The sequence below is a fragment of the Molothrus ater genome, chromosome 4 (assembly GCF_012460135.2).
Source record: "Molothrus ater isolate BHLD 08-10-18 breed brown headed cowbird chromosome 4, BPBGC_Mater_1.1, whole genome shotgun sequence".
Classification (NCBI taxonomy): Eukaryota; Metazoa; Chordata; class Aves; order Passeriformes; family Icteridae; genus Molothrus; species Molothrus ater.
Window position 1 is genome coordinate 15,566,554 of NC_050481.2, and position 13,179 is coordinate 15,579,732.

The following is a 13,179-nucleotide window of genomic DNA, read 5'->3' on the forward strand; positions in this document are numbered from 1 at the left end:
TACTCCAATCCACTCATCTCATTTGATGAAGTGCAGCTGAGATATTCTGTGCCCTCATATGAAGGTACACTTTTTCCTTGCACCTAATATCTCCACACCACAAGCAAAAAGCTGGAGAACAGATAATGAAAATATTATATACCCAGCACTTCAACAGTATTATAGAAAAATTGTCAACAGAAGGAACTCAGAAAAACTGGGATCCTGCATGTCCCACTTAATTCAGATTACTGCTGAAAGTTTCTGAGGCACTGCAGAGCTACTATTTTCTAATTCTAATTCCTATTTAGGAAAAACAGAGAAGCATTACAGCCCAAAACATAAAAGACAGCAACATTCAAAGCAGCCACAACATAAAACTGTCTTTTCTTACTCCAACGCTTTTTCAAAGTTTATCAAAACTTGCACAGGATCATCCAAATAGGAAAACATCCAAGTAGAAACACTCCTTAAGACTTGCATGATGCATGGTTACAGCACTAATTAAAAAAGAAGTCACTACCTCACAGCTGCATTCCATAAAAAGCAATGAAACTGTTGGGAACAGCTGGGAGTTTATGTAGCAGGGGCTGAAAATATCAAAAACAAAGACAGTGCCTGAGCAGCAAACAGCATTCTTCCACTTTTTGGTCATCTCTAGATTTTAGTTATTTTTAAGACTTACATTTGCGCTATGACCACTTCTTTATGAAAAAGATAAGTCAAACTGATTCTGAAAAGAAACCAAAAAACCTGTTCTTGGAATGTAAAAGCAGCAGGTTCTTCTCAATAGGGAACTTGTACATTATGGATTTTTTTCCCCTGAGCAAGGGGAGAACTTTTAATTTTTTAATTAAAAAAATGTATATACAGAGCCAAGCTGTGGAATTAACTTTAACAAAACCACCAAAAAAAAAAAAAAAAGGAAAAAAGAAGAGAAAAAGGTGGCATTGACTCATACTCCAGAAAGGGCTATCACTCAATTACTCATTACAGAGACAGACAGATGCATTCTGTGTCTGGCTGAACACACGCTGAGCTCTGCTGCTCAGCCTCCCCTTGCTCCTGAGTTTAGCAAGGCTACTAACCTGTGCTAATCATTACATCTAAGCTCAGCACATCTTCATTTCTAGTTGTTCCTCCTCCAAGACCACACCTTTATCTGGTTTGTTAAGAGTCTGCTAAGAAGTGGACAAGACAAGGTTTTAATCAAATGTAAGCAGTAACAACAGGTTTTATTCAAAATTTCCAGTAAAGAGGACCCACTAGTTTTGGAATAAAAGTACTTGAAAGTACTACAGCTTACATGAATATAAAAGAGCAAAGAGAAGCAAATAAACCAAGCAGAAAAAAAAAATTAAAAAAATATATATATTTTTTAAAGTTTGAAATAGACCCCCACAGGGATACTGAACTCCTCCAGACAATTAACAGTTACTAGGTTTGGCAAAACAAGATTCTCTCACAAAATTAAAAGCCTACTTTTGTTACATAAACTGTATAAAACTGCTCAATAGTTAAAGAGCACTCTGTACAAATTTGTCTTGAAATACATAGAGCTACAGCCTTCAAACTGCAGTAATTAATAATTTTGTCCTCTTCATGGGTAAAAGAAGCTGCACAATTGCTTTGGGGGAAAAGGAAGAGGCAAAAATAGTCAGAACTAACAAGATGAAGCCACTATGAAAACAAAATGCACAACAAAATTCAGACCTCAGTTTAAACTAACACGCTATGTTTACAATATATTCTACATTTCAGCTGTCATTTTCCCCTCCCAGTCCCACCTCCCCCCATTCAAATATTCCTAATTCCTTTATGGTCTAAATCTAATTAATTTCTAAACTTTCAAATACACCGTACATACATTTAGCAAAAGAACATACCTAACATTCTTACAGCAGTATGGTCAGGACACAATTTCAGAGATAGCACACAGTTATTGAGATTAAACCTTATGCTTTCTTTTACTTTGAAAGAGAACAGCAGCCATCAGTGTAGTGTTTCCAAGAAGTACTAAGGAGAGGCTGCAAGGAGCAGACTTGGCCAACATCCACTCTCAGCTCCAGAGGACGTGGGGGGAACCAGTGAGTGCTGAATGTAAGAAAGGAGAACCTTAAGAGTGATGGCTGCAGGAAAATCCTTCGGGAACTCTGTCCAGCACACTGAGTTTGGCTTTGGCTCTGTTGTCCCTCTTGTACTAAGCCCTGTAAATCAACTCCACAACAGTATATTACAATGTAAACTAAAATTCTTTATACCAACAGTATGTCAAAGGGGTTTATTTATCTTTGTTTTCTGAACCCAGCAGTTGGTCACAGAAGTCAAGTGTTTTCATGGCTCTTTTTCAGCTGTTGCCAGCTGAGGGGGAAAAAAAAATAAAAACGTGTGTCTGACTCATACATCTTTCAAGTACATGCAAGGCTCAACTGTTTCCAAAATGCAGGAGCTTGGGACCTTTTAAGACACTGAAGAAATAGGATTATGAGGAGAGCCCATTTGAGTAAGTACTTTATCCAGCCACTGAAGGGGACCATGGAGATGTATCTCTATCCAGCATGGAGTGCTTGTTACATCCTGGCGATGATATTCAGCTCCCCAGCCCTGGAAACAGAATCATAAGTGGGGAAAGAAAAAACAAATCACCTTATATTATAATAATAAATACATGATAAGTGTGCTTCCTACCAAAATAGCTTTCAACAGTCATTATCAGCAGGGTGGCACAGCACCCATAGCACCCACCAACTATTATCACATTTCAACAAACAAATCAGAAGCTAAAAAAATCATAAATGTGGAAAAGTATCACTTCAGGTCTCTTGGAATGGAAGTCTTTAAAGACAAAATCTGTAGCAGGGCAGAATTTCCCCATACATCACTGCCAGCTGCCTGAGGTCCCTATAAAGCCTCTGAAGAGGGGGATATTCAAATCTTCTCTGCCAAGACTGAAAATAGAACAAATTGGGTGGAAATGCTGCCAAACAGATCAAAAAATTAAAAGATGAAGTGATAAGACTGATGTGGAAATGGGGGTGAGGCATCTGTCTGACAAGAACCAAAGTATCATTCTCAGGATGGGGATGATAAACTGAGCAGTAAGTCAGAAGCACTCCTCCTTGGAGAAAGAGGGTGTGGTCATCCCCCATCAGGCTGTTTCTCTACTTAAGACAGGTTTTGTTTCAGCTCATACCTGATTCTGTTACAGTAATTACCAAAGATATGAAGAGATATTTAAAAGCATTCAAAATTGTTTGTAAGCGAACCATTTTTGGGGCAGATCTGAAGAGAAGACTATGACATCTACAGGTACAGTTTGCTCTGCTCTGTATTAGTTTAATCCCTAATGAAGGGATTTCCCAGCTCCCAGCACAGCTGGCAGCAGCTCTGAACCCTGTGCAGTGCAACTTCCAATGCACAAGAGGTCCTGTTTGACTGTTTAGGCAATGGATGCAGAGCTGTAAACAACCTATTTCATTTTAGGAACCCCTGTCTTAACACATCTGAAAGCTCTCATCCTCCCATCATGGAGAGGACTGCAGCATATCACCATCTTCATTTGATTACTTTCATTTAAGGACCAACCCTTTCATATCAGTACCGATGCAGACACTCACACAACAGCCACATCACAAATCCTGACCTTGCATGCCTTCCTGGAATAGAAGGGTACGCATATTATTCTAAATAATGACTGCAGCTCCTAATTTGGGAGTTGCTGGTCAAGATATAGAGGACTTATGTGAAGAAACATCTTCTGTAAGTCACCTCAAGCTTTCTGAGTATGCGGGTCAGATGGTTTTTTGTCCACAAATACTTAATTTCACTAAGAGCTGTCAGACTTAACGAGCAATTCTATCCTTAAAATTAAACAGCCATTAGTAGGCTGATGAAGGGACTTACTGGACCATTCAAAATCACTGCATAAAAAAAAAAAAAAATTACTTTGCTTACAAAATAATCTCAAGCAAATTGCCCACATACCTTTACAAAACTCATCCGGAGAGTGCACATCTTAGTAAGCTCGTACACTGTCTCAAAGCCATGGTTCACAGACTGAGCCAGGAGCTGAGCAAACTCTTGATTATTGAAAATCTTCAGACTGCAGCCACTGGGGATTTTGCAGACCGTGGTGGGATGGAAGCCGTGATGGTAGTTGCAGTTCCGGCTTTGCACGAAGATGCTGCTGTCGCTCAAACATTCAGCGTACACCTCCCCTCCAACATAGTACAGATGGACACCTGCGAGGAGAAGGTGGCAAATTCACACTCTGTGTCTGTTTTCATGCTCTGTGTCCACAGAGATAGGTTTCTGTTCAAAGAGATAAACCTTAATTACATATCAGAGTATCATCTATCTTCATTTCTACTTTTCTCTTTCATCAGCAGGCAATCTGAAAGAAGAGTATGCATGTATGTATATATGTATGTATGTATGTATGTATGGGGAATCAACATGTTGTATATTCAACAACACCAATCTAGCAAGCACAGGAGTTTTGATGCCTTCCATTGGACAACCTGACCACTTGAACTTTTTCTCATTATATTTAAGTGAAGCAGTAATTGGGAGCAGAAATGCAAGCAGAGAGAGCAGAAACCTGCTGCATCATTTGTAGATACTGAAGAAGCCCCAAGCTCAATTCTCTGGAAAAGTCTTGGGTAATTTGGGTAGCCTGAGTTTTGTCAGCTAGCTTTAATTCCAGAAAGCTAGGTGGGGAAAAAAAGGCCTTTGTATTCCTCAGACCTATCTGCCAAATGAGGGTACACACCAATTTTACAGTCCTCTCCCCATCTAGTGCCTGCTCCTTCACCTGTCATCCACAGCAGCAAAGCCCCAAAAAAGTAACATACAGAGAACCTTTGTGTCAGTAGAAGTCAATTCTAAAGGTTTTGAGAAAGCAAGAAAATTTAACTTCTGTGTTTAAAAACTGTTTATTTGCTACTTAAACCTCCCACAATGTCACAAATCACAGAGGTGAACACAGAGAATTAGAAAACTCGACTGCAGTCCAGTAAGAAAGCCTTGACTGTGCTCTGTCATGTAAGATTTTGCCACTAATTGTGTGGGTAGACACATAGTCCCACCTGATCTGCAAAAACATTTATGGCTATGTCTTCAAGTTTGGGATTTACTCCTCCTTTCTCAAAGACGAACAGTTCTACATCACCATTACTTGTACAGCTTTACTTATTGAACTGCATCCTTGTCTCTCCCACGCTCTGCTTTGGTACACACGCAGTTAAGTGCTTCAGCAGAACTCTGCCTGCAGCTGGGTTGCTCCTAACAGGAAAAATGAATGAGGTGTTAAATAAATATCCTGATACTTGGGAAGATGGATGGGGAGGAAAAGAAGGAAGAAGTATTAACACTTGAGTGGCAGAACACAGGTGTGGTGCACTACTGAGAGCTGCACAAGTTCTCATGAAAAGAAAAGCTCTCCAGACTGGGGGCTCAGACTTTAGGATCTGACAGTTCTCTTCAGCTTCAGTTTTTTTCTCCTCTTCATGAACTGGCACATCTACCCCACTGCTGAGGCATGCTGAGCCCTCAACTGTCTCAGAAATTTACAGTTTACCAAAAATGTAAATACCTAAAAAATGTGCCTTTTAGGAATGGTGCACTGCAGGGGGCAACCTCGGCTTTGCCTGCCATTTGCATTACAGGTGAGTTCTCAGAAAAGAGGACTGTATTAAATAGTCAGGCATAAAGGTGAAGATTTTCTCTTTTGCTGAGACACAGACACAGAATGGAAGCACAAAATTCCCACTGAAAGAATCACCTGCCTGTGAAAAATGCATTTGGAATAAACTGTTTTAGCAGGTTATCTCCCAAAATACATGTTAGGATAGCTAATTTATGTTAGAACTAAAGCTAGCTAAAACATTTGGTGCCAAGAACCACAATTTGGATTTCCATATACAGCAATAATCAAGATAAATCAAGACATTTCATTAGACAAACTGCCTTAACCTCTAATTTAGATTTCGATAGCCTTCAGGCAAATAAAAATTGATTAAGGGTAAAAGCTTCCTGTAATTACAAACCAGGTAGGAACAATACTTTGTTTATAAGACTAGGCCAGAAAATTATATGTTTACCAACACAAGCACCTCTCCCACATGCTAGGGAAGAGCAGTTTGCTCTTGAGGGAAGTGGCCCAGGTTGGCCTGTCTCAGGAAACATCACCCCCACCAGAATGGATGGCCAGATCCCAAGCTCACCTTTGCCAATGGATGGCCAGATCCCAAGCTCACCTTTGCCAATGGATGGCCAGATCCCAAGCTCACCTTTGCCAGTGGATGGCCAGATCCCAAGCTCACCTTTGCCAATGGATGGCCAGATCCCAAGCTCACCTTTGCCAATGGATGGCCAGATCCCAAGCTCACCTTTGCCAATGGATGGCCAGATCCCAAGCTCACCTTTGCCAATGTGCCGCCTGGTGTTCTCAATGGTGGAGTTGCGGTTGACGTTGGAGAGCAGCCCCAGGCAGAACCTGTTCTTGTTGTTGGAGGGGTCAGTGAAGCCATCCACCAGGATGCTGGTGGAGGACGCGTGGAACGCCTCCCCGACGCGGTTGTTCAGCTCGTAGTAGACGATGGAGCACCAGTGCTTGGGCTCTTCGTAAGCGACGGCCTGGACATCTGCAAAGCCACAATGGAAACCTTACAGCCCAACAGTGCTGGAACACAGCCTTGAGGAGAAAAGAGCCCTAACCCAGCACATTTGGGCTACATAGAGTAAAATAACTTCAACTCAAGACTCAGAAGAGACAAAGGCCGGCACTAGGTATGAACAGAAAGGTATAGGAAGCTCATGGGCATATCCCAAGCAGTGCCCCAATATCCTTGCCCCATTTTCTTACAGTAACAGCAGAGAAATGCTGTAACTCTACAACCCAGCTTTCTTTCCTACCCATAGATAGATTTCTACTTCAGTTCATTTTACTAACTAACTACAAGTCACCTGTTTGCTTACTGCAAAGTTGTATAGCAACAGGAAGAAACAGCAACACAGTCTGCATCAAAGACCATCTCTCACTTTGCAAAGTACAGCAAGGCAACTTAAATATACAGTCAGCAGATCAATCTTTCAGCATTCAGAACATGACCAAATCTTTTTCCTGGGTTTTTTGGGAGAATGGTAGGACACTTCAAAAAACCCGAGAGAGATTGACATTTGTTTGCAGAACATGAAGCGCAGCCCCAAATAAAAGGAGGCTACTGAGGGGTTGTGGTTGCTTTATGTGTGCCTTCTTTTAAATGAAGGTCACTATTTCACTGCTAAGACTAGAAAAGTTGGACTTGCTGCTGAAACACCAATTGTGCAGATCCCACTACAGGGCAAAGTGCTAAAATGAAAATCAGACTGGTAATATGGGAAAACTTGTTTTTTCTGGCCAGAGGTTTCCTTCTCCCTTCTTCCTACTGATATCAATCCACTAAGATTAGTGTTCATATTTTCCTCTGTTCACAGATCACACCACTATGAGTTTCTGTTACAAAAACCAAAGTCCTCCTCAAACCAGCAGTACACAGTAGATACAAAAGGTGGCAAATAATCAAGAGCAGGATAACACATCCTACATCACTGTGTCAAAACTTCTGAGTATAGCATTTATTGCTAATAACTTGCTTTAAAACACTGGTAAAAAGCTGATCTTTCCTGATAATCTGGCATTTTTCTATCCCTTCACATCACTGTTGAAAAGGAAAAAAAAAGAAGAAAAAACAGTCTTTAATTATTAGTAAGAGTTTGCTACATTTTTAATTCCCATAAAGATGCCAGCAATTATCAAAGCTGCAGCTTTGCCCCAGTTCTCAAAGTCAGGAAGAAATCTTGCCAGCTGGCCATTCTTACAGAATTAATCATATCTCTCTCACACAGATTTCATACTGACTTCCTCACATTTGCTTTAAGTCATGCAGAGCAGGTGGGTTTAGTCTCTCTATTCCCAGCATGGGCCAACAATGGAAATTACCCAACTTCATTGACAGGATGCAGCTTGTTCAATCAAATCTCTTAAGACTAACAAATCACCATGAAGAACACGCTTCTACAAAGTTTGCAACAAAAGATGATGCAGTAAGTTCACAGTAAAAACTTTTCTTCTACAACCTGCAGCAGATTTTTTTTAAGTCATGCTATCACAGCATACATATGTGAATAATAAACATGTGAGGGCACCTAAAAGTTTTTTCTTTTTAATGAAGGGACAGAGAGGAAAATCCATTGTACTAAACTACTAGAATGGAAAAATATCAATAGACAATTTTTATTTTGAAAGACTGAATGATAAAGAGCAAGAAGAAAAATGTAAACTCTTTTTTCTTTATCATCTCTCATGTATTAGAGAATTCTATAATATGCATTTTGGAAGAGGGACACACATGCACAAGTCTGCAGTTAGGCAGGAAGTTTGATAAATTTATTTTGAGGCAGTAAATTTCTGGCCCAAAATTCCTTCATACTCATACCCTCAAAGTGTAGTCTGTGTGATCAGCAAAAAATGGAAGTGCTACAGACTGAGTTTATCACACGTAAAATTCGTTCCAAGCAGAGAGTAAATAGGCTAACACAAAAGCCATCCAAATTGTGCTAAGAGGGCAGATACACTTCCTGAAACAAGACATTGAGCTTAGCAACAAAACAAGTACCAAAAAAAAAAAACCACCAAAAAAAACAACAACCCAAAACCCAAAAAAACCCCACCAACACCAAAAAATCCAAAACACACAACAGTTTAGTTGTTCATGTGCTTGTGATCTTGATAATCGTTCTGGCACAGCATGCAGCTTGCTGCTCTTTCTTGGCATGGGCCACAAGTGTGCAAGTGTTCTGAAGTGTTCTCTGAAGGGCTCATTTCTCACAAGGTGGTGATGAATGCACTGAACCCTTTGCTCAGCAGCCACGGCTGCTGCTGCCGCTTTAACAAGCAATGTGTAAAAAGATGTCTGTGTCACAGTACATAAAGCAATAGGCCTTTATTTCAGACAGAATTTTAAAGTCTCTAACAATGCCACACCTCAGGCAGATTACTCTGTGTTCTGCAGCCTCAGAGGAGTTCTTTCCATTCAGAGATTAGTGGAAGTTCCCAATAGAAAAAATAAAATTACTTTGGTCTTTGAGTTGGCTGGGAGAAAGAAAGTAATAAACCCCATACATTTTGCATTTTTAAAGAGTCATAGGATAGATTCCTCTCTTAAATAAATATTTACATTTATAAATAATCTCCAGCTTTACTATTTCATCCTTTACAACAACAGAAGAAAAATTACACGGCCGTTTTTTTTCTTTTCTGCAGACAAAAATTTTCATGAACAACATCCATCCAAAATTAAAGCTCAGTTATTACTCCTAAGTTCTGGAGGTTCCTTACTCTTAAGAAGCGAAGCAGAAAACATGAAGGAGGTGTTCTTACCTCCTCTGTGCACGTCAGGGGGAATTGCAGGTGCCATCATGTTGGTATCCATGGGCTGCGAGGTATCGTGTGTCATCGGATCTTCCGGAGGCAGGTAAGTGGGCGGGGGAGTATCAGCTAAATATAGAAAAGGCAGATACATGAGTGCTTTCCTCTCTTTAAAGCACATCTACATATCCACATAAACAGCTTGAGCCTGGAAATGCTTCCAGCCTGACTCAGCTATAAACTTCCACCCACCAGAAATCTGAAAAAGCAATCATGGACCTCGAATAAGGAAAGCAAAGAATTGCTGTGTATATTAAGCACAACTGCAATAAAAACAAGTCACTTCACCCCCACATAAAGCCACAAAAGAAAGCTCAGCTGTGTTTCCAACCCACGGTTCTGCAGGCTGAAAGTGCCATACACACATAGGGCACAAAGAGGTCTCAGGGCCCAGCCAGCAGTAGATACTGAATATGTTAAGAGTGAACAGAAGCTTTTCTGTTTCCAACACAATTCTACCAGCAAATTATTTAAACATCCCAGCTATATCCAGGGCCTTATCATTGTCAGTGCAAAGTATTAGCTCTGTTTCCCTAGACTGGGAATAGCAGAAAGTGTTCAGGAACCCAAATCCTACAAAAGTGGCCTTGTGGGTCTGGAATTTGTCTGTCAGTGTTTCTGTCCTGTCCCATTCAGGGCTGCATCACCAGCACAGGAGCTCATGCACAATGCCCACACTCATTAACATATGTTAATGAGTGTTAGCTCTGTTTGAAGTGCCCCAGCCAGCACTGCCCTTCAGCTGCCTATTCCACTCCTGAGAAAGCTTCCCAAAAGATTTCCTACAAGATGCAGGAGGTTGCCAATGTCACCATTCCCCAACAGACCAGAGGACACTCTCCTCCAGATCAATTGCACAGATGTATATCCAAGAGCTAGAAACCCTTGCCTGATCCCTGCAAGCTTTTGCTGCAAAAGCTGGGATTAGATTACCACTGTGATGTCTCTGCTGCTGCTCATCCCACATTTATTTCCATTACTGAGAGTATGGATTGCAAACTACCACAGCAAATAATCACAGGGGATTCCAAAACTCTGAAAAACCAAATTAGCATCAACAAAAGGCAGGAGAATGCTCTGTAAGTTTGGGTTTTTTTGGTTTTTTTTGTTTTTTTTTTTTTTGTGGAGTGGTGGTTCTGTTTGGATTTTTAAATGTATTTTTTAAGAAAACATATGTTCATGAAATTTATTAACTAACTTATTGTTTAGCATGTATTTTTTATTTTAGATCTAATGCTGGCAGGTGCCTGGCTAATTCTCTTTCTTCAACACATCCAGGTGGATGAGAAAGCAGCAGAGAAAGACAGAGATGGCAATAAGGTTTCATTAAAAGCTTAACAAACTGCATTGGATTTTGAGTCTCATGTTTTACTAAGCCTTAAATGCTTGTGTGTGTGCAAACATGATGTTGGTCATGCACAAGATTCCAAGGCCACGGGCAAGTAATTAAGCAGTATCTAGAAAGTTTTCAAGGCTAACCTGCTTTGCCCCTTTGTTTTTGTATTTTCCAGATGTCAGCCTCTTTCCCCATTAGTGCAAGATGGACAACTGTCCAGAGCTAAGCATCAAGGACATCAGTATCCTGACCTCCCCTCTAACTCAATTTCTTCACTGCAGCTGCTGACATTAAGGGCATGTGGACAGAACAGACCTTCAAAGATCAAGTGAACTTCCACAAGCCAGCATTCAGGAAGACCTTGTTAGGTCTTTATCTCTGTTGGAAGAGCCCCAACCACAGCAATCATGTTAAAAAAAAAGAAAAAAGGAAAAAAAAAGACAGCTGGTTTCACAGCAAATTCTCACATATTTTAGAAAAGCCAATACAAACTCTTTCCTTCCTTCCAGCAAATTCGGTAGTTTTCACTCACAAGAGAAAAATTTGCAACAACTAGCAAGAGAAGAAATCTATGGATACTAATTTCATGTAATAGGAAACAGATTTTCACAAATCTGCTGCTTTGTTTACACATACCCTCCCCTCAGACCCTGAAGGAAACAGGCAAGCATCAGTAAGCATTTGTACTGCATCCTTCTCCCAGCATTTAGATCAAGAAATCCACCACAGACTGCTTCTGCAGTATTTTTATCCAGCTGCATGTAAAGAGCAAAAAAAGATAGCTTCACAGAATTCTCTACAGACACCAGTCAACAAAGGAGACTTTTCTCTGACTGTAGGTAGTAAAACAGCTTGAAGACTTATTTTAAGGGCCTGTTTTTCAGTTGAAGCTTCTTGGGATTACACCACTATGAGAAGAAATTGTGTATCAAGTAGCAATAATGTGATCACCTTCAGAAATATGCCTTCTGATATGCCTTCTGAACTTCTGATCATAAGCAAGGATGATCTCTAGCACCACCACTTCTGGTGCATTGAACACTACACTTTGTGGGCTAAACTGCTGAACTGGTCCCTAAAGCATTTTGGATCCCCCCCCCCACACCTCACAAGAATTCTGCTGTAATGTTTTAAGTGTGTTTGAAAGAGGCATGATACTAAAGCCTTCGATATTACCAGACAAAGAGGTTCTATACACTTTATTACCTTACATCTGTTAGTTTGCTATTAAACACAAGTGTTGGCTGATCATTTGGTGTTATTGAGCAAAAAAGCCCATGACAGCAGTGATGTCCAAGCACCTTGTCCCTTCTCAAGGGAAGCTGTCTGTGCCTGGCATCTGGAACACCCTGTACACCTGACTGTGCCTGGCATCTGGAACATCTGTACACCATTCTCAAGGGAAGCTGACTGTACCTGGCATTTGGAAAGGGCTTCCTGGGTCTGAGCTGGCTGGAGAATGTGGGTAGGTGCTGCTGCTGCTCCCAGGTGAGTTGGGGTAGCTGCTGCTGGGCGAGTGGGGGAACGGGTGGCTGCTGGGCTGCTGGAAGGAGTCCGGGAAGGTGGCGTTGTGCGGCATGTGGGGCTCGTTCTGCCCCAGGTTGCGGAACTGCGCCAGGAGGCTGTGCTGGGGGTTGTACTCGCTGTGCCTCGGCACCAGCACCGGAGGAAGAACTGCAAAGGGACAAAGGGAGAAAAGCCACAGCGTTAGAGACTCGGTCCTGAAGGTGTAGAGGGGAGAAACCCCACACTGTTCCCCCGCCCCGGCATATCCGCAGGTGCCTCAGAAACAAGGTAGCCAAAGCCAGGAGCACATGTCCAAGCAAGAGCTCCTTCCTTCCCTCACATCCGGATAGTGCACAGCTCCAACCCGCAGCTCCCCGGATTGCCAGATGGGAGCCTGCTTTCACAGAGGGCCAGGGAAGAGGAGCCAAGAACAAACCACAGTTCTGTGTTTCAGTCTCACTCGCACGAAGAGGTGCTGGGAAGAGCCTGACAATGCTGACATGCAGTTCCTCCTGCTGCACTTGTCATTGGACTAATCATCTAATGGCCTGTAACCCAAACCTTTGCTAATAAGAACACTTTTTTTTTTTTTCTGAAGACAATACTAATAAGCCTTGAACTCAGTCTGTTCCCAACAGCTGTAATTTTATTTTTAACCTAGACTATGTTCTTACAAGTTTCTATTAAAACAGTTATTAACTCTTCAAGTCAGTTTACAAACTGTGCAATTTAAACAGAATTATGTAGTTCAAAAAAACCAACTGAGCAGCAATTGAGCTGCAACTATGTGCCACTATGGGATCAGAGAAAGATCAGAAAGTACGAGTCTCACCACACTTCTGAAGCCTTCTCAGCTGTGAAACAAAGGTCTCTTTCAAACTGGGAATAT

General features: G+C 41.3%; 1 protein-coding gene across 3 annotated transcripts in view; it reads right to left on the bottom strand.

Annotated features, from left to right (window-relative positions):
* Positions 1 to 1,195: 1,195 nt before the first annotated feature.
* SMAD1 (SMAD family member 1) overlaps positions 1,196 to 13,179 on the bottom strand; it is a 43,643-nt gene continuing 31,659 nt past the window's right edge. For 2 of the 3 annotated variants that reach the window (XM_036382868.2, XM_036382869.2), the window contains exons 3-7: positions 12,201 to 12,458; positions 9,401 to 9,517; positions 6,402 to 6,623; positions 3,964 to 4,220; positions 1,196 to 2,583 (exon numbers count right to left, since the gene is read on the bottom strand). In XM_036382868.2, the coding sequence (XP_036238761.1) occupies positions 2,440 to 2,583; positions 3,964 to 4,220; positions 6,402 to 6,623; positions 9,401 to 9,517; positions 12,201 to 12,458 (998 nt within the window). In that variant the 3' untranslated portion in view covers positions 1,196 to 2,439. Of the gene's footprint in view, positions 2,584 to 3,963; positions 4,291 to 6,401; positions 6,624 to 9,400; positions 9,518 to 12,200; positions 12,459 to 13,179 lie in introns of those variants that run through there. The other variant, XM_054514745.1, reaches the window with a different exon arrangement.